The sequence below is a fragment of the Sporothrix brasiliensis genome (assembly GCF_000820605.1).
Source record: "Sporothrix brasiliensis 5110 chromosome Unknown Cont14, whole genome shotgun sequence".
In the NCBI taxonomy this organism is placed as follows: Eukaryota; Fungi; Ascomycota; class Sordariomycetes; order Ophiostomatales; family Ophiostomataceae; genus Sporothrix; species Sporothrix brasiliensis.
In genome coordinates, this window is record NW_024467133.1 from 668,799 (window position 1) to 693,907 (window position 25,109).

General features: G+C 57.7%; 10 protein-coding genes across 10 annotated transcripts; 8 read left to right on the forward strand and 2 right to left on the reverse strand.

Moving 5' to 3' along the window:
* Positions 1–3,306: 3,306 nt before the first annotated feature.
* SPBR_03684 (concanavalin A-like lectin/glucanase) lies at positions 3,307–5,040 on the forward strand (the record flags this gene model as incomplete). The annotated part of the gene is made up of 2 exons (XM_040761974.1): positions 3,307–4,471; positions 4,640–5,040. The coding sequence occupies 2 exons, from the start codon at positions 3,307–3,309 to the stop codon at positions 5,038–5,040; spliced, it is 1,566 nt and encodes a 521-aa protein (XP_040622873.1).
* A 2,546-nt stretch (positions 5,041–7,586) lies between these two features.
* On the forward strand, positions 7,587–8,546 carry SPBR_03810 (uncharacterized protein; the record flags this gene model as incomplete). Its single annotated transcript, XM_040762100.1, has 1 exon — positions 7,587–8,546. The coding sequence occupies one exon, from the start codon at positions 7,587–7,589 to the stop codon at positions 8,544–8,546; it is 960 nt and encodes a 319-aa protein (XP_040622874.1).
* A 671-nt stretch (positions 8,547–9,217) lies between these two features.
* Positions 9,218–11,584, forward strand: SPBR_03620 (uncharacterized protein; the record flags this gene model as incomplete). The annotated part of the gene is made up of 1 exon (XM_040761910.1): positions 9,218–11,584. The coding sequence occupies one exon, from the start codon at positions 9,218–9,220 to the stop codon at positions 11,582–11,584; it is 2,367 nt and encodes a 788-aa protein (XP_040622875.1).
* Positions 11,585–11,688: 104 nt separating this feature from the next.
* SPBR_03798 (uncharacterized protein) lies at positions 11,689–12,741 on the reverse strand (the record flags this gene model as incomplete). The annotated part of the gene is made up of 1 exon (XM_040762088.1): positions 11,689–12,741. The coding sequence occupies one exon, from the start codon at positions 12,739–12,741 to the stop codon at positions 11,689–11,691; it is 1,053 nt and encodes a 350-aa protein (XP_040622876.1).
* Positions 12,742–13,436: 695 nt separating this feature from the next.
* On the forward strand, positions 13,437–15,743 carry SPBR_03624 (uncharacterized protein; the record flags this gene model as incomplete). Its single annotated transcript, XM_040761914.1, has 1 exon — positions 13,437–15,743. The coding sequence occupies one exon, from the start codon at positions 13,437–13,439 to the stop codon at positions 15,741–15,743; it is 2,307 nt and encodes a 768-aa protein (XP_040622877.1).
* A 425-nt stretch (positions 15,744–16,168) lies between these two features.
* Positions 16,169–19,456, forward strand: SPBR_03581 (uncharacterized protein; the record flags this gene model as incomplete). Its single annotated transcript, XM_040761872.1, has 3 exons — positions 16,169–16,362; positions 16,542–16,613; positions 16,825–19,456. 3 exons carry the CDS (start codon positions 16,169–16,171, stop codon positions 19,454–19,456), a joined length of 2,898 nt encoding a protein of 965 aa, XP_040622878.1.
* A 492-nt stretch (positions 19,457–19,948) lies between these two features.
* On the forward strand, positions 19,949–20,815 carry SPBR_03827 (uncharacterized protein; the record flags this gene model as incomplete). The annotated part of the gene is made up of 1 exon (XM_040762117.1): positions 19,949–20,815. The coding sequence occupies one exon, from the start codon at positions 19,949–19,951 to the stop codon at positions 20,813–20,815; it is 867 nt and encodes a 288-aa protein (XP_040622879.1).
* Positions 20,816–21,130: 315 nt separating this feature from the next.
* On the forward strand, positions 21,131–21,625 carry SPBR_03866 (uncharacterized protein; the record flags this gene model as incomplete). The annotated part of the gene is made up of 2 exons (XM_040762156.1): positions 21,131–21,185; positions 21,243–21,625. 2 exons carry the CDS (start codon positions 21,131–21,133, stop codon positions 21,623–21,625), a joined length of 438 nt encoding a protein of 145 aa, XP_040622880.1.
* Positions 21,626–21,650: 25 nt separating this feature from the next.
* Positions 21,651–22,463, reverse strand: SPBR_09238 (uncharacterized protein; the record flags this gene model as incomplete). The annotated part of the gene is made up of 1 exon (XM_040767364.1): positions 21,651–22,463. One exon carries the CDS (start codon positions 22,461–22,463, stop codon positions 21,651–21,653), a length of 813 nt encoding a protein of 270 aa, XP_040622881.1.
* A 274-nt stretch (positions 22,464–22,737) lies between these two features.
* On the forward strand, positions 22,738–23,088 carry SPBR_03872 (uncharacterized protein; the record flags this gene model as incomplete). Its single annotated transcript, XM_040762162.1, has 1 exon — positions 22,738–23,088. The coding sequence occupies one exon, from the start codon at positions 22,738–22,740 to the stop codon at positions 23,086–23,088; it is 351 nt and encodes a 116-aa protein (XP_040622882.1).
* Between the last annotated feature and the right edge of the window lie 2,021 nt (positions 23,089–25,109).

Here is a 25,109-nt window from a genome sequence, read left to right on the forward strand (position 1 = left end):
GAACTGTCGATGTGTTTCCCAAGGCTTCTCGGTTTCCAGAGTCAAGGCAACGTATGCTTTGAAGGATGGAGCTATTTAAAATCAAATCGTGCACAAAAACGAGGTTGAACCATCCAAATAGCGAACCACATGCAAACAAAACGCTACGTGATTATTTCCATGAGTTTGTACTGAGATATACTAAACACACATAATGTCTACCCTTTACACGCGGCATCATGAGCAAAGTCAACACGCAGTACGACGAAAAAGGGGCAACTCCTTGCTGAATGCGAGATGACTGGCCAATGACTGTGCTAGAAATAACATTGCTAACCCAAATGAGGAAATACCCAAACAGCCCATTCTGCAACATGTCCACCGGCAAGACACGAGCCTCAAGAGGACAAATTCATTGCAGGTGCAGTTGTGCCACGTTGCACAACAGATGGCTATGATATTGTGACATATTCACATCTAAACGCGTATGGCCAAAGGTTACGGTGCTGTAGAGTCTTTGCTGCACTGCGGACATCGTGTGATGCTCTGTGGACGTGTGTTGCTCCGACCTGCATTTCTTGCTCGCCACTACCCGTCATTTTGCAAATGTGACGTACACATCCTTATAAAAGCCATGTTTCCATCGACATCTTCCACGTACGGCCACAGATATTGGAGAATACGGGATCCCGTCCGCTCTCCCCTAGTCAAACCAATAATCGGCGGATTAGTAGTTGGGTCGGTGACGACCAGCGAATACCCGCTGCTGTACGTTTTTTGTCGATCGTCGTGATTTATTTTTGCTGTATTGTTTTCTGTTGTTGCTCATTGTAAAGAGGATTGTTGTCTTTTTGTACGTCGTTTTTGTTGAGTCTCTCGGCATCTTCCGCCTGCCTTTTTCATTGGTCAGATGGATCATTGTCAGCAAGTGCTGCTCAGCCACGCCGGGCACAGAATCCTCCGTTTCACGAGCGAAGGATGAATTTGAGTTTTATGTATTCCTTTCCAAGAATTCATACGGTATTCACTGTTATGCCTAATATTTTTTTTTTCAACTTTTTTGCTTACGTTCCGAATATTCTGAACATCAAGGCAACTCGGAAGAGTCTCAACTTAGTCAATCCGAACCTGTTAGCATGCTGAAGCAAACATGTTCAATGGACTCAAAAAGGAGGGAATTTTCCGTCGTTGTGTGGCGCAGAATGTCTCCAGTACGACTCCACGCGTGCGGCGCAGATGTACGCCGCGTTTCGGGCCCGAAATGGTTCGTTTTGCGTGCGGGTGAGCCATAAAACGTGCCATTATTGGGATGCCTCTGTCTTGCGTCGCCCTTTTGCCATCCCGCCCATCTTGCCCAGGCACACTCTTCGACTGACTTTTCTGCCCATCGTCTCTGCCGCTCTAGACCCTGGCACGTGTCAATAAAATTAGACAATTCAATGCAATGCTCCGCAGTCTGCAGTGACGAGGCCACGATCTGAACCGATTGGTGAACATCCGGCTCCAGTTGCATTTAGGTCCAGATTGACACAGTGCCACTTATGCCACCTGGCAGTGTTCTTCGTTTGCTGCTGTGTTCGTCGCTTTGCTTCTTGCGGCGCATTTTATGCGCCGTTGTCGGATTCCTGGTCCTGCTCCCCTGTGATCTCCCTCCCCCTGCTGTGCCTCTTTTACGTGGGTCGTGGATCGTGGAAACTGACCCAAGCTCTCTTTCTGGACTCTACGCACATCTGCACATTATTCCCTGCCATTCTTTTTTTATTTTCTCTGCCTCTTTTAGCTGTCTCTTTACTCGAAAATATACTCCCCGTAATTTCTACTTGCTCACCCGTGGCTGCGTTCACCTTCCCCCCTCAATTTCCCAATCACGACATCCACGTCAATTTTCGGGTAAATATGCCCCAGTCGCCCCAAATCCTGCACACAGTCCCCATCCTCCTGGCCAGAGATCTCCCAGCCCGACAAGGAAATACAGGTTACTCGATCCGGTGGCTGAATGGCAAACCTACTATGTCGTCCATGTCCTGTCGCTATCCTTCCACCTCTTCTCTTTTCGTCTCCTTCCGTCTCCACTTTTGCAAATGGGCCGAAGAGGACCAGACTTTGCGACTGCTGACTGCCGAACATGGAGGCCTGCTAAGCATTTTTTGGATGAAACGTCTTTCTGCTATTCTTCCCTTGAAGTTCCACTTCTACTGCTCTCCTTGCTCTGTTTGTTTAATTTTCAATTTACCATTGCTATTTTCCGGGCTGCCTATTTAGTATTTCCCTCTAACCTGCTGTTTGTCCCTTTTCGACAAGTCCTGGTCCTGGATGACGATTGGTGGCCCCTTTGTTCTTTTACCTTTTACTTTCTTTAAGTTCCGCATTTTAAGTGAGAAGCGGTCTAGACTGTCTACTGTCAAGGCGTCGACTTATACAGCATAGATGAGACGATGCCCTTGTAAAGAACTCGTCGTCACCCTCTTCATCAGTCGGCCAAACGTTTACACTGAGACTGTTCTCAAATCGTCCCAAGACATCCCAAGAGTCGGCCAAGTGTGGCAGTTGTCCACCCCATCCTCTTCTTCCGATCCTCCAGACTTCCCCATGTTTTAACCCACCTCGCCTGTCCTCGGTTGTTGTAGTGTTTGCCACATTGTCTACCACACCCTCCTTCTTTCTTTATTTTTTGGGCCTTTCCAATTCTCTTTCCAAGGCATATATATTCATCACTCTTCATAAAGTCCATAGACACCATAACACCATAATCACCATAATCACCATAAACACGCTCTTCATTTATTTTCACTAACCGCCAACGCTGGGCTTGTATAACACGGAGCATCTTTGAGACGGCGTGCATCACCAACACAATACAGAGGAAAAACTGTGATCAGCACGCGTGTTCATTTACGCTGTACTCTCCACCATTTTCCAACAAGAATTCTCGCTTGCTGGCCCTTGCCGTCCTTGGCAAATTCGATTGCCGACGCGACTACTTAACCACCGGCTGCCGTTATTGTCCAGTGTCTCCCCGGGAGAGAAGGAAAAGGAGGGGAAGGCCTCTCTTTGATGCTCAGATCGGCGGATGCACTCTTTGTACGTTGGCTGGACGAGCGCTGGTTCTTGCTCCTTTCTTTCCTTCTTACCTTACCTCTGATTTTATTCTCTTTCTCTCCTTTTCGCCCTCGTTGCAACTCTCCACCGTCATCTCTTTTCCCGCACTCCACCAGAGCCTCATGAGGCTGAGTCGACTTCTTTCGACAAGAAAGACATTGGACGTTTGGTAGGCTTTCCTTACTAACACCGACCAGACTGAGATACAGATCGTCGACGCGTGCCAGGATGTTGCCATCCGTGCGAGAACCGTCGCCCTCTTCGTCGTCGTCCAAGGCGCTGGCGTGGATCACAGTCGCCGCATGGGCCTCATTATCATGGCACGGCGTCGAGGCCGCCAATACGCCATCCACATCACCGTATCCGCTCACGACGGACGCCAACTGCACGTGCTACCACACCAACAGCTCGACGGCCAACTACTTTTCGCACCACAGCTTCTTTGATTTCCGGAACCTGAGCGAGTTCGCGCACACACCGCCCGTCCTCAAGGACGCACCATCCAACGTCAACGCGCCGGCGACGAATGCCTTTTTTTCGTCGGACCGCTGGACCAACATGTGGATGGCACAGAACTGGGACAACGGCGCGCTCATGAAGGCCAACAACTCGGACGTCACCGGCAGCGACGCGACGCTGTTCATGGTCAACTCGCCCAACAACATTTACATTGAGCACAACTCGGACCACGCCGGCAACCTGTCCAGCCGGGCGGCCGCCGGCGCCCACCACCGGACACTGCACGCCCGCGACATACCGACGTACATGGTGATGCGCACGGCGCGGCTCAACGCGTTCCAGACGTCGGCCGAGATCGAGTCGTCGTCGCAGGGCTACAAGTACCTGTCGGTGCGCATGTACGCGCGCACGGTCGGGTCGCCCGGCGCCATCACGGCCATGTTCACGTACCGCGCGGGCGCCAACAACAACCTCAATCTCGTGCAGGAGTCCGACCTCGAGATCCGCACGCGCGACCCGCCCACGCGCGTCCAGTTCACCAACCAGCCCTCGTGGAACGCCGACGGCGACATCCCCCAGGCCACGCGCAACGTCACCATGCCCGGCGGCAACCGCTGGAACGACTGGGCCCACTACCGCATGGACTGGACCCCCGGCGCCACCTCCTGGTACGTCGACGGCCAGCTGGCCTCCACCATCACCTTCCAGGCGCCCCGCGACCCGTCCCAGGTCATGTTCAACAGCTGGAGCGACGGCGGCTCCTGGAGCGGCAACATGACCGCCGACGGCGCCGCCTTTTTGCAGATCCAGTGGATCGAGATGGTCTTCAACAACACCGACGCCGCCTACATGCCCAAGCCCGGCGGCTGCAGCAACATGTGCAGCATCGACGAGACGCCCGTGACGGGCACGCCGGTGCTGGTGTCCAGTGGAGGTAGGTCTTTGGGAGACGGTGCGAGCGGAGGGCCAGTGTGCCGTGCTTCGATGGTGTCTGTTGTTGTGGCATGCCTGTCGTTGTTCTGCTTCTTTTCTTAGTCGGATATCTTCCCATGCGTAGATGCTAGACGGACATCCACTAATATCCGACCTACTTACTTTACAGGCCAACGTGGACAAGGCGGAAACGGTGGACAGGGCGGACAGGGCGGAAATAGTGGGAATGGAGGGAATGGAGGGAACAATGGCAATGGTGGCAACAGGGGGAACGGAGGGAACAATGGCAATGGCGGAAACAGAGGCAACGGAGGGAACAATGGAAATGGCGGAAACAGAGGAAATGGAGGCAACAATGGCAACGGTGGAAACAATGGAAACAACGGAAACAACGGAAACAACGGCAACAACGGCAACAACGGCAACAACGGCAACAGCGGAAACCACTACCAAAACTGCCAGTCGGCCAAGTACGGCCAGTGTGCGGGCAAGACGTGGAACGGCTGCGGCGGCTGTGCGGCCGGCACGACCTGCAGGTTCCAAAACGACTACTACTCGCAGTGTCTGTGAGGGCACGACGAAAGAAACCGCAAAAACAAAAAGAAACGACAAAAACACTCTCACGACATTCGTATCCGGCGTTTTATATACCACCTTTGACAGCACACGGCTTCTGTACTTTTGTTTTCTGGAGGATAGTTATTTGTGACAGGACTCGAAAGAAGACTGTAAATACGAAAATAACACAATGTACACAACGTACACACCGACCCCGTTACTTCCAATTTAGTCTATCATTTTTGTACCCGGATTAATCAACAGGCCGTCTTGATCCTGTATGTAGTCTGTTTCTTCGTACAACATAGGTAAGATACTCTATTGGATGTTGGACAAAGAGACTGGTGCCCACTGTCACACTGTGTTTCTTCGCTGTGACCAGTATCTTAACTTGAACGACCATACATAGGCGGCGTTTGTGAAATGAATGACGGCAACTAAATCGTGGATGGAACGATATGATTTGCAGAGAGCGGCAGGGAAATGATTTAGAAGATGGAAGAAGGATAGAATTGGGTCTTGGAGCAGAACTATTTTTTGGTGGTAGTTGCCATTTACGCCCGGGCAGGGGGCTGTGCTGTGTCGGCATCGCTAATGCCAAGCAGCTTGAATCCGTTCCTGAGCGTTTGCAGCCGATCAAGGTTGATATTGTCTCGCTCTGCTTGGAGGCTTCGCGAACCCCCTGCCGGCTTCTTCGGCTTCCCCGCCCTCGCTTCCTTTATCCTCGCTGTCGTTCACATCTCCGTCGGGCAACGCGACGCCGACCGCCACAACAACGCCCGTTGTAGCAGTAGTAATTCTTAGCAGGTCAGCGCTGTTTACCAAGTGTTCAAACTTATGAGCAGACCCACCCCGGACGCCGCAATTTGAGCCTTGCGGCCACTTTTAGGTCCCGGCCATGTTTGTTCCGGCCATTTTCACGTCCTAGCCACAGCCAAATCTTTGTCGCGGTGGCCGTGGCCATGGCCGTTGGCCGACAGCCGACAGGGGTAGGATGGTAGGATGGTAGGATGGTAGAATGAACCGCCTAGGCTGTCCGCTGAGAAGGGCATGGTGCGTGGGCCAGAGGCGATACGCGGGAACGGCCGAGCGACTTGGCTTCCGCCATTTAGCGCTGTAGGTACCCTAAACCTTGTTTTAAGTGGCGCCGTGAACAACAGAATTACTTCGTCCAAGTACTCCTCGCGACTTACTTACCGCAAAGAACTCTGTGCAGCAACGCACAACTCTACCCGTTCAATGCCGGAGACGCTGGGATAAGGCACGGGCACCGGGTCCTCTTTCTGCCGCCCGCTTTGCTTCTGCTGACTCTTTGCCACCCCCTTCGATCAGGTATCGTAACGTTCATATCTCGCGGCCCTTGCCACGTTGGGGTATTCTTCGAAGAAGGGTCAACCGCCTGTGGTGTCAGAGGCGTTCATGAAGCACTCTATAGGGGCAATCCACATCCAAATACCGTGCAAAACTTCTCATCCACAGACTGTATTATCTTCCTCAGTTTTCGACCGGACAGATGATAGATCAGAGAACACTTCAACCAACAACTTGAATTTGGCACTACTGGACCACAACAATCATCTAACTCCAGCTCAAACATGGGAGCTATTGCCCCCACCCACATCTCCTCTCCGGCGTGCTCTCTAGCGGCTAGCGATTGGCTGGCAGCGTCGGAGAAATAGGTCGCCGACCCGCATTAAGCTCTTTTCCAATAAACAGTGACAGCTTGCCTGCGCTGCGACCTCCTCGACAACTGGACCTATTTCCTCTGCTTCACCTTCCCCCTCTCCATCTCCCTCACCCTCCCACTCTCCGCTTCTATAAAACCACTCTCAATCTCCTTGCTCAGCGACGATGCACCCATGGCAAGGCAGCCGCGAAAACGACAGCACGTCGACGACTGGCCACAATGCGACACTAAGCCTCCGGCAAAGAGGACCAAGACACAGGGCGACACTGGACTCGGGACGGACGTCGAGGCTTGTGCATCCTGGACTTATCCTCCGGAGTTCTACGATAGGCTCTCCAAGATTAGTCTGACACGCAGGGCCTTGGAAGAGCACAACCGTCGCCTTCGTCTCCTACCTTCCCCGCCGTTGCCTAGGTTAAAAGGACGAGTTGAACATCTTGTTTATACCTTATCTGCTAAAGACCTTGCTCGATTTACGAGACAAGGCGGTCCTGATCTCTCTGATCTTCGCGGGGTAGGTCAACTGCACAAATGGAACCTTCTCTTACTTTCGCTAACTAGGCGTATTAAGTATCCGACAATAGAGCGACAGCCTTCCGTCGTCATGAGTGCGAGTCACTCTTCACGAAGCCGGGCGACTAAGTCCGTCGATCCAGCATCTACCCCTCCTACATCGACAGCGACCAAAACGACCAAGTCCAAGTCGACGGCATACGACTCTAACTTCGATTTACACTTAACCGACCATGGCATTCACCCTATATACTCCTCACAGGTGCCGGACTTGACTGAAGTCCGAGAGGCGTTGACAGTTACTAGGCCGTCGCTCTCGCCGTCTCGGTTTTCTGAAGGCGACTTTAAAGCGTTCCAAATGGCTAATGACCGGGCCAAAAACGAGGCTGAGGTGACCACCTTTGTTATACCAACCATCCTCGGCCCCTACCAACCCGACCACCCGTCCGCTCTTCAGACAGGGTTTAATAACCTCCAGCCGCTCACAGATGGTACCATCGCCCCACCACAACCGGATATCTATTACGGAGCAGACCCGGGGGAGCTGGCTCGGCCAGTTCGCGACACGCTCAGCCACTACATTATGCCATCGACTACGGAGGATAGGCCCTGGGTACCCAACTTCTCGGTCGAGGTGAAGGGCCCAAATGGTAGGCCAGCTGTGGCCACAAAACAAGCCCGTTACTACGGAGCTACTGGATCGCGCGCAATGTATAGCCTACAGAACTACGGGGAGGAAGAACCAGAATACGACGGTAAGGCGTACACATACAGCTCAACTTACCACGACGGTACGCTTAAGTTATACGCTCACCACCCCACGGCGCCAACAGAGGAAAAAGGCCGGCCCGAGTACCATATGAGCCAGATACGGACATTCGGTATGACAGACACTCGTGACACTTTTGTCCAGGGAGCCACGGCATTCAGAAATACCAGGGACCTGGCAAAACGGCACCGAGACAGCTTTATTCAGGCGGCAAACGCCAGAGCATCGCAAGAGGACCCAGCCATAGATCATTCCCTGTGGCTAGATGGCGACGAGGAACTTCAACAAGCTATTGCCGACGCCAACGGGTATGACGTTCGAGACGGTGACGAAGCAACTGCCAGTCATCAACCTCTCTATACAGGAGGTGACCTGGAAGACCCGAGTCAAGACTCTGTGGCTCTCGGGGATGGCCTATCTGTATCCGGTTTTACGTCGAGCTTTACTTCGAGCGTCAGCAGCGCAAAGCGCCTGAAGGAGCCAGTGAGTCCGCCCTCCCGCTCCAAGGGAAGCCGGTCGTCCAAAAGTCATAAGCGGTCGAGAAAATGACGTACGTTAGAATCGACCACCTCACGAATAGCGCAACCGGGGTTGAGCAAGGGTTGAGAAGACGCGTATCAGCGTAGAAGACTGGGTTGTCACGTAAGGGGTTACGGATCGAAGGTAAAGGAACGGATTGGCCAGTGTTTCTGTATGACTTGGGATTCTATGGAAGCAGAATATGCAGTCCTGAAACCGTCACGTGATCAACAAGTCAACCGAGTTCATGTTTTAACAACTTCTCGCCCTCCAGTCGAGAAAATGAGAACATCGGTAAACTAGGTGTACACGCCATCGACTGTATGTACGCATACACCGTCGTAATTTCCTTTGCTTTTCAGCCATGATCTGTCGTCATTGCATTATTCTTATCAAGGCGAACTTGCGTCCGGGCGTCGGGGAAAGCACGCTAAGATCAGCTCCACCGCTGTGGGAATAAAGTGGGTCATTCCTAGTCGAACCGACAGCTCTTTCTCACAATAGCTCTTGCCATTTTGTCATGGGCTTTCACAGCACCTTCCTTTGTTTTGATACCCCTTTTCCACATCCCACAAAACGCCACGCGCTCTCTATGTGTTTTCATCTTTTGTCGTCCCTCCCCCGCTTCAAGACACACACGCCACCTCTCACATACCGAAGCAACAACTGGCGAGCTTGCCTCGCCACCGTACCGCCCCGCCATGGGCACTCCGACTATGAGCGGCTACTTTGGCATGCTGCCGCCCGAGTTGATGCGCGGCGTCCTCGACGAGCTCAATACGGTCGACGCAGTGGCCCTGATGCGGACCGGCAAAAGCCTGTACTCTCATATCGAGCTGGAAGTCTTCCGCTCCAAGGCCGCACGGGACGATGCCATGGAATGGGCCATCTGCAACGCCCAGCACAACGTCGTCCGCCGCCTCGTCAATGTATACGGCGCATCGCCGTCGTTTTTCCGTGGCACCATTGTCATGCGAAACATGACTGGTGGCTCTCGTGGGCGAGGCAGGAAAGTGGTGACCGTCCTGAAGGCACGGTCCACGCTGGTTGCCGTCTTGAAACGCTCGCCCGACATCGAGACGACCATGCGTGTATTCACAGAGCTGGGCGCCATACTGGACCCTGAGCTGTGTCCACGGTCCGAAAAGGACATTCGCGAGGCGAGCTATTCCTTGGAAGAGCTCCGCAAGGCCTGGCACCAGCAAAAATTCACCTTTGCGCGGCGTATGGTATCCCTGCCGACCAAGACCGAGAAACAACAGCAGGACAAGCTCGCTGCACTAAAGTACTACTACGACACGGGCCGAGATTCATTCCGGGTGGAGCCCAGCATTGTCCACTCACTGCCGCGCTTCATCCGGTCCGACAATGATCTGCCCATCGTCCGGTTCATCTTGCTCCAGGATCGCTTGCGCATGCGGACAATCCTCGACATGACCGAATCATCACTGGCGATTGGTGTTGGCAACTCAGTCGCAGACCGAAAAGCAAAACGCGGAGGGCCTGCATACCCCATTGTGGATCGTCCAGAACGATGCGGACCACACGGGGCACCACTTTCGCCTCTCTCGGCCGCCATACTCTGTGATGCGCAAAACATTTTCTCCCTTCTACTCGAGCATGGGGCAGACATCAACGGGCCCACGCTGGATTTCAAAAAGTACGGACCAACGACACATGCCACGCACGTTCCCATCTTTGCCGCCGTCCAAGTTTTTGCGCGGCGGAAACGTGGTGCAGCAGTCCATCACTGGATCGAGCGGTGCTGCCGCGCAGGCGCGAGCATCAACCATATGGCCCTGTGCACATTGTCCGGCAAGCACAGGCCCTACCAGCCAGTATCGTCCTCGCTGAGCTACTACGCGCAAGGCTCGGCCTATCCACCCAGTGCCTGTGTCTACTTCTGGGCCACACCAATGGACGTCTACCTGGACTGCCTTCCGTTACCGTATCTTCGCAGACGAACTATGGAGCCATTCGACGAGGTCAACGATGGCTACGTACCTAGCGTTGAAGCCAACATGAGAGAATTCAGTTTTCACGGTGCAATTGCGGATAGTGCCAGCCGCCGGGCCCCGCCCCGCCTGCGCGATCCTGACACCTCGTACATCGATGCTGAGCTGGACAGCAGCACAGTGAACGCGAAGCAGCGCAACACACTGTTCCGCCTGCACCCATCATATGTGGAATGGATGTACAGGGGCGCACCCACCAATCCTTCGCTGGACACATGGCGCAACTGGAAGCGCATTGTGTCCCCGACCACCGTTGAGATTTTGCTTGACCGCGTTACCATATCCAGCATGGCCTATCCCGTGGCGTCTAGTTATGTTGAGATACTCAAAGAGGCTTTCGGGAGCGGCAGCGGCCAAGAGGCTCGACTCATGTCCAAGTACGACGGTCCTGCACCCGAGAGCCAGTTCCCCGCCTGGACGTCGGGTGCCGAGTCGGTCGGCCGCCGGACGCTGGCCATGCTGCTGCTGTGCGACGACGAGAACAAGTCCCAGAGCGTGCAGCTCCACCGTTATATTGTGTACGCGGTCCGGCGCGCTGATATGCTCTTCATGGACAAGGTTCTGGACAACATCGAACAAGTGTTTTCGGGCCCGTACTCGCATATTCAGGTCGAAGGAACCTTTGTCGCGAGCAAAAGAGACGACGATGTCGAATACCAGTGTTATCTGGCCGACCGCAGCAAAAACCCGCACATCAACTGGCACCAGCAGAGCCCGGAGCGCATGAAAGACTGGACGGCGCTACACGAGATTTGCCGGCTGTGGAACCTGCAGATGATTGACTACGAAAAGAGCAAGACCAACGCGGATGTTCCTGACAAGCCGCTGCCCCGCTTTGCCCGTGAGCTCGCAACGACGATGAAGCTGCTGACAACGCTCGTTGCGCACGGGTTCCCGCCGATGCAGGTGGCGGGGAATGGACTGACGCCCATTGCCATCTTGAGCTACGACCCAGAATCGGTGTTGCAGCCCGCGAGCAAGTCGTTACTCAGCACGATCGGTGACTTTATGAAGACGGCGATGGCTCTCACCAAAATGAAAGACAGCCTGTGAAGACATTGGTTGGACTCGACGGCTAACGCGATTCATCATTCAGCAATGACTATGTACATATTACCACACATACCAAAACCCCGCGATATTATTCTATTATGGTATTATACCTCCAGTGGTGGCGTGTCGCCATAGTCGGCGAGGATGCCCTGGCCCATCTTGTCGCCTATGACGCCAATGTCGTCGACGATGCGGCGGATGGCAGCGACCTCGTCGGTGGTGAGCTGGATGGTGCTGGCGGCGGTGTTCTCTTCGAGGTAGGGGATCTTCTTGGTGCCCGGGATGGGGATGATGTCGTCGCCTTGGGCCAGCAGCCACGCCAGGGCCAGCTGGCCGGGCGTGCAGGGGGGGTTCCTCTTGGCGGCCATGTCGGCCATGGTGTCGACGAGGACCAGGTTCTTGGCGAAGTTGGCGCCCTGGAAGCGCGGGACGGCGCGGCGCAGGTCCTGGGGGCCAAAGTCGTCGGCCGAGCGGATCTGCCCCGTCAGGAAGCCGCGGCCGATGGGCGAGTAGGCAAACGTCGTGACGCCGAGCGCGCGGCACGTCTTGAGCAGGTCGGTGCTCTCGGGGCCCTCGATCTCGAGCGAGAAGACGCTGTATTCGACCTGGACGGCAGCGATGCGGGCCACCGCGTGGGCGCGGCGCAGGGTGGTCGAGGACGGCGCGGAGATGCCAATGTGGCGGATCTTGCCCTCGTCGCGCAGCTTGGCGAGCTCGGCCATGGTCGACTCAATGGGCGTGACGCCGTCGACGCGGTGGATGTAGTAGAGGTCGATGTGGTCGACACCCATCCGCTTCAGCGACTTCTCGCAGCTGGCGCGACAGTGCGCGGGCGTCGACGAGATGGTGATGCCCGGTGCCTTGGTGTCCGGGCGGATGCCGAAGCCAAGGCCGAACTTGGAGGCCAGGAAGATGTCGGCGCGGCGCTCGGGGTGCAGGCCGAACCACTTGCCCAGCAAGTCCTCGTTGTCGCCGTAAAAGTCGGCCGTGTCCCAGTTGGTGGCGCCAATCTCCCAGGCGTGGTCCAGGAGGGCGAGGCGCTCGTCGTCGGTTCCCGGCGTGCCATAGGCGACGCTCAAGCCCATGAGACCGAAACCGACGGCGGCGATTTCTGGGCCATCGCGGCCAAGCCTGCGTGCTGGGATCTTGACCGGCATTGTGGGTGGAAGCGAGTGGGATAAGGTGGAAATTGGATACTGGATTATTGGAGTATTGGAATCGTATCATGAATTGGGTTGTACTGAAACGATTTTATCAAATTATATAGACCGCATACTGGAGATCCGAGCACCCAAGGTCTCGCGGCGAAACCAGTTGTGCGGCGCCATGATTCCGAGAATGAACAAAAGCGTCAAGTTGGGGTACAAAGCCAACCCAGGCGTCTGGACGAATACATCCGCAGAATTGGGGTAGTTGGGGAAGCCAGATGGCCAATTGGCGATGCGCCAGACTTGCCAACTCTCTTGAATTCTGGAATTTTGGGTATTGTATCCAAGGGAAGATAATTACTTTTTTGTTATTTTTTTTTCTTGCTTCTCTCCTTTGTGCCTTTTCCAATGCCAATGCTGCTGGCAACCCACGCGCCTCATCCGAGCTCGTCCCTGCACGGCTGTATTGGACACTGTGGCCCATAGCATGTCCCGTTCGCTACCGCATTCGTCGAATTAATTTATCACAGACAACCGTCACCGAGAAAAGACAGAATGGGGATTTCGACGGAGGACGACGTCCGAAATGACACCTTTCCGCGTCGATGCGGGTGGACGACCAAAGTTTACTTAACATGGTGACTTGAGCAGTTTCCAATGCTTGCCATCTGAGTACGCTGCAAATCACGAATTGCACAATCACAATGGCAGTCGACGCAGTTGCACCTCTGCCGTCACTGCAACAACCGCCAACGGGCGATGTTGGCGACGGCGCTTCGTCTCTCATCGGCCAGCTTCCACCCAAACGCCATTCGCGCAAGACTCTCGTCAAGCGCCACAATGCACACCTCAAGACAATGCCGGATCCAGCAACGGGCGACAACGAAGCCCGCCCGGTAAAGCAGGTCGTTCTGTCCGAAGCGTACCCGGCGTCGTACAAGTCGATCCGCGAGCTGGACGTGATGCCGCTGGCCGCGCTGCGCATCGAGACGCACCACCGCGGCCGCATGGTGGTCGTGCAGGCGGCGACGGCGGCCTACCGCGGCGTCGGGTCGGTGTCGGTGGTGGTGGACGCGGCGGGCGACGCCGACAAGCTGGCGGTGTACAACCACAGCGACACGTCGCTGCTGTCCAACCTGCCGGCGGGGTGCGTGGTGGCGGTCAAGGAGCCGTACTACAAGCGCAACGACGGGGGGCCGTCGGCGGCGGATTTCATGATTTGCGTGGATCACCCGTCGGACGTGGTGCTGCTGCGCTTCGACGACCCGCTGGTGCCGGCCGCGCTGCAGCTGCCCGCCGACAGCCGCGCGGCGCTCGACAAGACGCCGCACGAGTGGCGCGCGGCCGGCGACATGGCGTTTCTGCAGCGCGACCTGCCGACGGCGGCGTTTTGCTACACAGAGGCCGTGGTGGCGGCAAAGGACACGGACGCCACGGCCTCTACGTTTACAGCTGGTGTCTACGCAAAGCGCGCCGGTGTCAATCTGCTGCTGGGCCGCTACGACGGCGCCCGCGACGATGCACTGGCGTCGTGCACGGGCCATGCGGCGACGGACTGGCGCGCCTACTATACGGCCGCCCGGGCGGCCTATGGACTGTGCCACTACGAGACGAGCCGGGCGTACTTTGCCAAGGCGCTGGACGCGCAAGCGAGCGTCAGCGTCTCGTCCACCGTGGACGCGGCGCTGCAGCGCGAGTCGGACCGCTGCCTGGCGCGTCTGCGGGAAGAGACAGAGGGCACCGACGAGGCGTACGATTTCCCGGCCATGTACGCGTCGCTGAGCCTGCAGACGAACCCGGTGCAGGTGCACCTGGACCGGGGCAGTTTTCTGCGCAAGACGGCGGTGCGGCGGTCCGCGTTCCACGGCAACGGGCTGTTTGCGACGGAGGACATGGCGGCCGGCGACATTGTGTTTGTCGAAAAGGCGGCCTTTATGCCCAGCCAGTACCTGGAGCCGGCGCGCGCGTCGGCGGCGCTGTATGCGACCATGGTGCGGCACATGTGCGACAACCCGTCGGTGGCGGCCGAGGTGCTGCAGCCGCTGTACGGCGGGGATCTGGCGCGGTCCGGGCGGGAAGGCACGCTGGTCGACGGCGTGCCGGTGGTCGATGTGTTTTTGGCCGAGACGATCCGCGTGCGCAACTGCTTCAGCGCGCCCCTCGCCACGCTCGACGACACGCGGCCCGAGCCGGGGCGCGGACACGGAGCCGCGTACTGTCTGCTGGCCAAGGGCGTGTGGAAGCACGCGTCGTACCTCAACCACAGCTGCGTGCCCAACACGATGCGCGCGTTCCTCGGCGACATCCTCATCAGCCGCGCCACGCGGCCGATCCGCGCGGGCGACGAGCTGTTCCACCAGTACGTCCCCGTCAAGGCCGACGTGCGCGCGCGGCAGGCCGAGCTGCAGGCCGCCTGGGGGTTTGTGTGCGCGTGCCCGCTGTGCCGCGTCGACGCCGCGACGGACGCCACGGATGCCGCGCGGGCGGGCCACGCGCATCGCCGGTCCCTCCTCCAGGCCGCCGAGAAGCTGGCCAACAAGCACCCGCCGCAGCGCCTCCCACCGGACGCGGCGGTGCGCGCCATGGAGCGGCTGGCCAAGCAAATGGCAGCGAGCTACGACGCAGACGGCGGCGACGTGGAAGCAGCGTTCGGGCCGGGCCAGCCGCGCCTGGGGCTCGTGTATCCGACCATGTGGCTGCTGCGCGCGCACCGCTGCCGCCGACGGCACGCCAAGGTGGTGCGGTACGCGGCCCAGACGCTGCGGTGCTTTGGGTACGGCGTGCCGTCGACGCACGACGGCAGCCGCATGTACAGCCGGCCGGGGATGCCGCTGCACACGGTGCACGTCTTCAGCGCTCTGGCCATCGGCGGCGAGGCGCACCGGGCGCTGGGCCACGACAGCGAAGCGGACGCGTTTGGTGCGGCGGCGCGGCTGGGGTTTCGCATGGTGACGGGGTTCTCCGAGGACGTCAGCGTTATCAATGAGGATGACGAGGGGGCGCAGGCTTAGAAGGAAGCGACGTTGTCGGGCCTTCTGGAACTTGTGGAGCTTGTGGAGCTAATGGAGCTATTGGTTTGACAGCTTGCTGGTGTGGGGCATCGGACTTTATAGAAATCGCCGGAGTCGCCGTGTCCTGCTGCTGTGAATATGTTTTGTCATCCCCGCACGTGATATAATGTCCGTAGGTCTCCGGCGTTACTCTCGTCGGAAAGTCCGTTTCAACTGGCATCACCCATCGTCCGCCAACCGTCCCCAACCCTTCCCTTGTACACACATGCGACTCTGAGAAAAGAAGATTGATTGTATTTCGTGGTTGTGGTCACTGTTTCAGCTGCATTTGCTTGCCGGACGCTCTGTGGCGAACATCCCCGTCCGGCGATTTAATTCTCGTTATTTCCCATTTCCTCTTCGTTGTCTATCCACAGCTCCCTCCCATGCCGCTCGGCAGCACGTCTCCACGGTCGGCGGCGGCTGGTGTTGGTGTTGGACGTGCTGGCAGCGTTGCCGCGTCGTCTGGAGATGACCGGACCAAGACGACGGCCAAATGGGGCGCCGCCTGTGCGTCGTGTGCGGCCGCCAAAGCCAAATGCATCCGCTCGAATCAAGAGTCGGGCACCAAGTGTGACCGGTATGTGTGTCGCTGTTTCTTTTTATTGAGTGTGAAATTATGTGCCCCCCGTCGTGTGCTCTGATATTGCATCTTGTTGGGTCGTTGTAAGTGTGTCTTCAAAAAGGTTCCAAAACGAGATCAGTATAGCACAGGACAACACACTGCATTCATACTCGTGTTCCCTGCTAACATGACAGATGTGAGCGCCTCTTCAAAGACTGCACCGACCAGGTCCACCGTCCTCGCAAGAAGCGGGCTAGCAAACCATCGTACGTGAATTCGCTTGTTTTGCTGTTTTGGCTCCTGTCACCTCGCCTATAGAAGCAAATATTGGCGTTTTAATGGACATTCCGTGAACACTCCGTGGATCGTCAACTCCCCGTTCTTTATGGCTATTCCCCGCCATTCGGACATTTTGCATCGTGAAAAGTCCGTGTGCATATAGCTCGTGCAGTCCGCATTTACTGACAGACTCGACAGAAAAACGGCCCAGCTCGAAGAACGCCTCAACGGACTGGTTGATCTCCTGCGCGCGACGGGCGAGCTGTCGACCAGCGTCGCCGCCGCGGCCGGCGTGTCGACCGGCGCACCGTCCACCGCCGGCCACACAGACTCCGCGTCGGCCGACTCGCCCGACAACCGGTCGTCCGCCCCGTCGGCGCCCTCGTCCATGTCGGTGCCGTCGCCCGACATCAGCACCATTCGCGACGACTACCCTGAGCGCCATGCCCGCGACCGCCAACCGCGCGATGTACGCCGCGAGACGGGACCCAACACGACGCCGGCGACCATCCCGGCGACGTACAACTCGTTTGCGCCGCCGGCGTGCATCTGCCGCCCGGAAATCGGCGACACGGTGACGGACGCGGTCGAGTCGGACGCGGTGTTGCTGGACAAGTTCCGCACCAAGATGCAGCCGCTGGTGCCCATCGTCGTGCTGCCCGACACGGCCACGGCCGCGCAGCTCGCCGTCGACCGGCCGCTTCTGTTCCTGGCGATCAAGACGGTGGCGTCGGTCGACAACTACCGGTCGATGCAGGGGCTCATGTTCCAGCTGATCAACCACGTGTCGGACTACATGCTGCTGCGGGCGGAGCGGTCGCTGGATCTGCTGCAGGGCCTGCTGACGATCCTGTCGTGGTACCACCACCACTGCATGATGCACTCGCAGCTGAGCAACCTGCTGCACCTGGCGTCGAGCCTGGTGGGCGACCTGGGCCTGGGCAAGCCGGCGCGCATCGCGGAGCGCACGGACCTGATGGTGCTGCACCCGAACCCGCCGAGCCCGCGCACGCACGAGGAGCGCCGGGCGCTGCTGGGCCTGTGGTACCTGCGGTCGAGCGTGGCGCTGTGCTTCCAAAAGTCGGAGCCGATGCGCTTCACGCCGTACATGCGGCAGTGCCTGCACGAGCTCGAGGCGGCCGCGGATGCCACGTCGGACGCGACGCTCGTGGCGCTGGTGCGCATGCAGCAGCTGGCCGAGAAGCTGGGCGCGTGCAACAGCGGCGGCGGTGGCGACACCGACGAGGCCCTGCCCCTGTATCCGCCGTACCCGCGCGCGCCCAAGGCCGCGTACAAGATTGCCTTTCAGAGCGAGCTCGACCAGCTGGTGGCGTCGCTGGCGCCCGCGGTGCGCGCGCACGCCATGGTCGAGAGCCACGTCTGCGCCCTCACGCTGCGCCTCTACGAGCCGCCGCTGCTCGACCTGCCGCTGCTGCGCACGCTGTCGTCGTCGCTGACGTCGGCGCTGACGGCGGCGTCGTCGCCCACGCGGGCCACGGCGCTCGACATGCTGTACAGCGCGCGAACCGCCCTGGCGGCCTTTTTCGACCAGTTCTTCACCGTGTCCATCCACATCTACCAGTGGCTGCCCCTGCCGCTGTACGTCCACCTCATCTACGGCATCACCATGCTGAGCCGCTGGGCGCGGCTGATTGGACCGACGCGGCCGGCGCATGCCAACCTGCGCGGGCCGGCCTTGAACAAGGTCAATGGGACGGCAGACACGCCTGCGTCGTCAAGTAGTACGACGTCGGCGTCGGCCGAGCCGCCCTCGGCGACAACACACGCCGCATCCGCATCCACGCCGACGCTCGATCTGCGCGACCCGAGCCATCGTCTCGTGCCGGGCCAAGGCGCTGCTGCCACCAAGCCTGGCGTTTCCGGCATCTCTGGCATCGCAGGCCCGGGTGGCCGCGGCCCCGTCTCCAGCATGCCCTTTGCCTTCATCCCCGGCATGGACGCCCGCGAGCTGCAGCGCGACCCGTCGCTGCTCCAGGCCGTCGCCCGCCTGCGCGACCACATGCGCCTGCAGCCCGACCTGCAGCTCGACATCCCCGCGACGCTGACGACCATCTGGGACCGGTTTGAGCAGTCGAACCGCGAGATGCGGGCCGCGGGCGCCGCCAAGTTTGGCGACTCGGTCGCGCGCGGCATGAACGTCTGGGACCTGACGGCGCGCAAGATTGCCATTATGCGCTTCAAGGTGGGGCGGTACCTGGACGGCGCGACGGCCGGTGCGATTGGGGGCGGCGGCAGCGAGGCCAGCAGTGCGGGCGGTGTGGGCGGTGTGGGCAATGCGGCCGACGGCGGCACGGCCGACCACCATTCCCGCACCACACAGCACCACACGCCGACCACCAGCGCCGTCGCCCAGCCGCCCCAGCGACCGGTGCCGACATTCAGTCCGTATCCGCCGTACGCGCAGCAAATGTACATGACCAGTATACAGGGGCAGCAGCAGCAACAGCAGCAACAACAACAACAACAACAGACCTCGCAGTCGCAATCGCACGCGCAGACACAGCTGCCCCTCCACACAGCATCAATGACATTTGGGTCGTCGACGCCCATGCCCGCAGTCGCGGCCGCCGGCATGGGCGCGCCCGAACTGGGCTCTGCCTACGCCATGGGCGCTGGTGCTGCGGCGGGCGGTGCTCCTGGCATGGGGGACATTGGCAATGGCCTTGGCAGTGTGGCCGACATTAGCTATAGCCTGGGGAACCTTGAGGGCTGGGACCACGACCCCTTGTGGGGCGCGGACCTCTTTGGCACAGGGCCCGATCCGGCCATGTGGGCCGAGAACATGGACTGGGTCGCGACATTGGGGTGATTTGGGACTAGCTGGGGCGGGAATGTGCTTCGTGTTGGCAAAAACGTGAATGGACAGGACACGATGACGAAATAAAGATATATGACGGATGGCCGTCGTCTGCCTCGAGGCGATTTATGGGTTGATTTGGCGTTCTGTTTTTTTTGGTCTCTTTGTTTGTTAGTCTTTTGGTTGCGCTTCCAATACCCGTCAATACGGTGTGCTTTAAATAATCGAACAATACTACAGAATACTCCAGCAGCCGACACAGTCACCACAATGAGACAATTACACTCGTTTATGGAACCGGACCAGCATGGCCCCGTCGGCCTCCGCCACGACCCCCCCAGCAGGCACCCAAGGCTGCCTAGCAAGCCGGGCCAGGACTCTCTTGCTGATTGGCCCTCCCACATCCCCCAGCGTCTTTCGTCTCTTTCGTCTCACTCGTCCTCGCACACAATACCCGCTGCACCGCCGACGTCGCCAGACGCCCGCTGCGCAACGGACACCGACATGGCCTCGCCCGGCGCCATGGCCCTCCAGATCGTGTCGGACCTGCACCTCGAGATCCACGACGACTATGACGCGTACACCATCACACCGCATGCGCCCGTCCTCGCGCTGCTGGGCGACATCGGCCTCGTCGCGCGCCACCGCGACGCCCTCGCCGCGTTCCTCGCGCGGCACCTGCGCCAGTTCGACGCCATTCTCTTTGTGCCGGGCAACCACGAGGCGTACCACTCGTCGTGGCCGCGCACGCGCCAGATCCTGCAGCAGTTCGAGGACGAGGTGACGGCGCGCCGCGACGGCGGCGACCGCGGCCTCGGCGACCTGGTCGTCATGGATCGCCAGGCCTACCGCCTGCCCGGGCCCAGCCACCACAAGGTCGTCGTCCTCGGCTGCAGCCTGTTTTCGCACGTACCGCCCCTCGGCGCGCGGTCCGTGCAGGACGGCATGAACGACTTCCGCCTGACGGCCGGCTGGGACGTCGCCGCCCACAACGCCGCCCACCAGCGCGACCGCCAGTGGCTCAACGAGGCCGTCACCTCCATCGAGCGCCACGGCGACCCCGACCTGCGCATCGTCATCGTGTCGCACTGGAGCCCGACGGGGGACGCGCGCGCACGCGATCCGCGCCACGGCGCCGCCCGCGACGACGCCCTCGCCAGCGCCTTTGCCACCGACCTGCTCGACGACCCGTGCTTCCGCTCGCCGCGCGTGTGCGCCTGGGCGTTTGGCCACACGCACTACAACTGCGACTTTCTCGTCGCCCGCGACGCAATCGGCGCGCCGCCCATACGCCTGCTCGCCAACCAGCGGGGCTACGCGGGCGCCGGCGCGCCCAAATTCGATCCGGCCAAGGTCCTCCTCATCGAGTAGGACGACAGTGGAGGAGAAGATGACGACGACTAGGAAACGATAGGAAATGTGCCAGCGAGGTGTTTGTGACTTGTTTTATTTATGTTCGGCGACATTCGAGAGAAGCTATTGTCATAAATCTACGAGCAAGATGGACAAAAAGATTCTTGGAGCTCAGCCCTACTAGATCCTTGCTCGGCGTTTGGGAAGCCGTATTTGGTATGAACCAACCCAGCTCCGTACGACCAAGTCAAGTCCGGTTCGTCCAGGAAGAAAGAGATAGCAATCACAGGGAGATGGCAAATTACCTTCAAGCATCACCTGCACTCACCGACGATGGGTTCTTGCCGCGCCTCGACAGCATCGGGCAAGAGTGCCGACGTGGTGGCTCGTCCGGCATTAATCGGCGCCGCCCGCGTCCTCGACTACAAGACAGACCCGAACTGAGGACCAACCGCACGGAAATCCACGCCCGACGGCCGCGGGTTTCACTTTGTTGTGGACGTCGGCGGCGCCGCGGCCACGCTCGGCCCGTCGCTGCAGGCCATCCGAACTGACGGCATCCTTTCGCTGGTCGGCGTCCTCGACGCAGGCAACACCAGTGCCGACACCAAGGTCGACATGCTGGCCGCATTGTGGACCCTCTGCACGGTGCGTGGTGTTGTCCTCGGCTCCAAGGCCATGTTTCGGGACATGGTCGCTTTTTGTGAACGGCACAATGTCCACCCGGCCCTGGACGACGTTGCGTTCCCTCTGGCGGACACAGTTGCCGCGTACAGGCGCGTCGAGGAGCAAAAGCACTTTTCCAAAGTCGTAATCCAAATTCGGTAGGAAGAGGTCGTATTCAATATACAAATCATCTTGCCAACACGGCCCAGTCTTGTGCTGTCGTCCATGGTAAATATTGTAATGTTCTTCCCGCATCTTGCGTGTCCAGCTTCGCTCTGTCGCCCCGGTAGACATCCCAGCCAAAGCCTTGCATCGCTGCAACCACTGAAGGCGCAGGGAGTCCGCTATAGAATCGGACAATGATTTTTCGTAGTGACGAGATAATTTTGAGCTGCACATCCACTTGTGCCAAAGCCTCTCGAATGGACTGGTCGTCAAGATCGTCGTGGCTGTCACCGCCTGTATACAGCAGACTTTGGGACCCGTGGGTATAGATAAGCGTTTCCAGAATCGTTAGGTTGGGACAATTCTCCCGCAAAATCGCCAGACTGCTCTGGCCATCACCTGTGAGCGCGAGTCCAAGTCTACCCGGCTGCCCTTGAACACTGACGACGCGCTCTATTGCTGGAAAGTTGATGCTTAAATGCGAGACCGCGCCTGCGTTGCCCGGCCCAATACTGTTCACAAAGTTGCGCAGGAGTTGCGCTTGGTTCTGCGCCGTGTCCGCCAAACGGAAATGATGCAATCCATACAGCACCTCGCTAGCCTCGGCGTGTACCTGTCGGTTGACGTAGAGTAGTGCAAGCCATCGGGCAGGTTTCTCCGGCGCAAATGTCTCCAATGGCCCCGGTACCGTTGATCCGTTGTTTTGAAACAAATGGAGTGGATGGCGCAGAACGAGCACGCGCCGGTAGATGGCGTTGCGAACTTCGCGGGGTATGCTAAGAAACGACGAGGTGTGCTGGAGACATGTCAGTGCGGTGTCTATGATGGATGCCATGGTGTGCTATGCGGAGCAGAACCCATCTTTTTCTGATCCTCGGAGACCATGGCAGGCGAAACTGGTGTTTACAGAGGGAGTAACCGCGGTATCAAACATTGAACTCGTTGTGGAAGAATACTGCGTCAAGGTGATTCAAAGTCTGCTTCTTTGATGTAAATACTGCCGCTAGAATTTCAAGCTCGCGCTAGACCTGAATTGCTGATTCAACAGCGAATCGCAAGCCGGGGCGGCTTTGATGGATATCTGCGCTCGGTATCTTCTATTGGACGACATGGGCAGCAAGAATCTATTCACAGACGAGCAATTGATCATTGACGAGCTCCCACAGGAATTCGACCTGTTCGGCAATGAACCGACTAACTACGACCTGTGCTGCACCCGGGAGCCCTCCGAGGAAAACACGATCCACTTCGATCCCATCGGCCGTGGGTTTGGCGAGTTCTTTACCTACGCTTCGTGCCACTGGCTGGACCATTATGCCACCGTAACACTTGCCCCGACGCCAGGGAACATAGAGACGCTGTGCCGGGCCGGCTCGATGCGACTGCACAATTGGATCACACAAAACTGTCGCCCCGGGTGCACCCTCAAGCACCCTCAAGCCCAGATTCCCATTCGATAGCAGCCTGTACGACCCTCTTGGAATTAACGCGCTCTTTGGCTCAGAAGTCATGCTGCGGCATATGGTCCAAACGGCCGACTTTGATGACGGCAACGTTTTCCCCGACACGGCTATGAGGGCTGCTGAGCAAATTATCCTGTCGGGTGACCGGTCTCGACTCGGAATACTTTTCACGGGTGGACAAGTTTGCCAACAGCTGCAGACTCTTGACTTTTTCAGACTTGTCATGAAGCTATGGGCTGCCTCCGATCGACGGGCCCAAGACTGGGACACGATATTTGACTTTGTCAGCCGCGTGTTGGATAGTATGGTCCAGGACCGTTGGGGCAACGAGCTTCTCTGCTCGGCGGCTGGCTGGGGCTGCATGCCGATGCTTCAGCGGCGGATGACGGGCGCTCAGCAAATTGAAGCGGTCCGGACCGAACTGCTACGTGACGCCCATCGCGAGTATAAATTTGGCGTTGTTGGTAAAGCGGCCCATCAGTCGATTGGAGAAGCCGTCTTACGAAACCATGTTGATGTCGTGGCATATTTACTGGGGCAGAAGGGCATTGAGCCACACCTCCGATACCGAAACTCTCGCGGCGAGAACGTTTTGCACCAGGCATCTGCAATCTGCAATCCTGCCATGTTCCGACTTTTGGGTTCGCCACTTCAAGAAGGAGTACATCAGCCAGACCACCAGCAGCGCTCGGTATTGGTACGAATCATTATGAGCTCGCTCGGTTTTGTATTCGGCAATTTCGAACCCGTACATCTCCGGGGCAGAGTGTGTTTATCGGGGGCCAGGTAACATGTGATCGGATTGACAATTGGAATCGACGGCGTTACTATCTGCCAGCGTATCGATAAAGAGATTGGCAACCGTGGTGTCTTTCTGGGATAGGAAATGATGTAAGACTGAACTACTACCTGTTGTCTAAAGTACAAATCGAATTGAACGTGGTTGTTGTGGCCCAATCGCATCCAAGCACCATACATCCATCGCCCGCTACCAGCCCCCTATTTTACCCAACAGAAACTTAACAAGGTCCGATTCGCTCATCAGAGACACTCCATCAGCGTCACTGAACACGTCCCGGATCGTAATGCCAAATTCAGGACTTCTGTTCTCCTTCAGATTCGCGATGAACTGGTCTGGTGCGGATATGAAGAAAATCATATAGTGGAGGACACGGCCGATGCTAGATGCTGACACGGCCGGACGAACGTGATAGACCTGGGAGCCGGGCAGCCCTGAGAACATCTGCGGAACGCTCTCGGCTGATTCTGAGATGTGCAGAATAATAATATTGTCTCTGGCTTTGACTATGGCCAGATGCCATGGACCCTTGTTGCCATACCGGAACGGTGTGACGGAATACTTGCATAAAGAGATTCGATCCCAACAATCCTTTAGCCACTTCAGTTCGAAAACTGCTTTCCGGGCCTCGAATGTCTGTGCCATATGAATGAAGACTTTTATTTGAGATTCCAGTCGAAGAGAAATGATGACAGAGTTCAGGGCATCCTCTGCACGTTTCAGCCGGTGTTTGGCAGCCTTTGACTCTATAAGTCTTTTGTGACTGGATTTTTGTAGAAACCCCGAGCTGTTCATTTCGTAATATGTCTGTTCCTCGGGTGGTAGATCATTGATACTCTCGATTATAGGTATGTCGATGGTGCCATTATTGTACTGTCGAATCGCGACCAAGTGGCGAGCCTCGAGACCAGTGCACAGCCGAGTTTTGCTGTGCGGTTTTGTCGACGTGTGGTCCTGGTAGAGAAGGCCGTTGAGCAGCGGACGAATTTCATCCAGGTGGTGCCGCTTTGCAAGTGCGCGCAAGTCTTGGCAGACGCGAGGGGATGAGAGATACCACTTATTGACAACAATGACCTCGTGACCCCATTCGAGAACCACTGTCAGGAGTTTGTCTATGCATTCTTTTTGCCTCGCATCGGCCTTTCTGGCACGGCGTCCAGGACGAGGTATTCTTGTCGATTGTAGTGCCGATTCGATTGCTGCATAGTAGGCTTCCGTC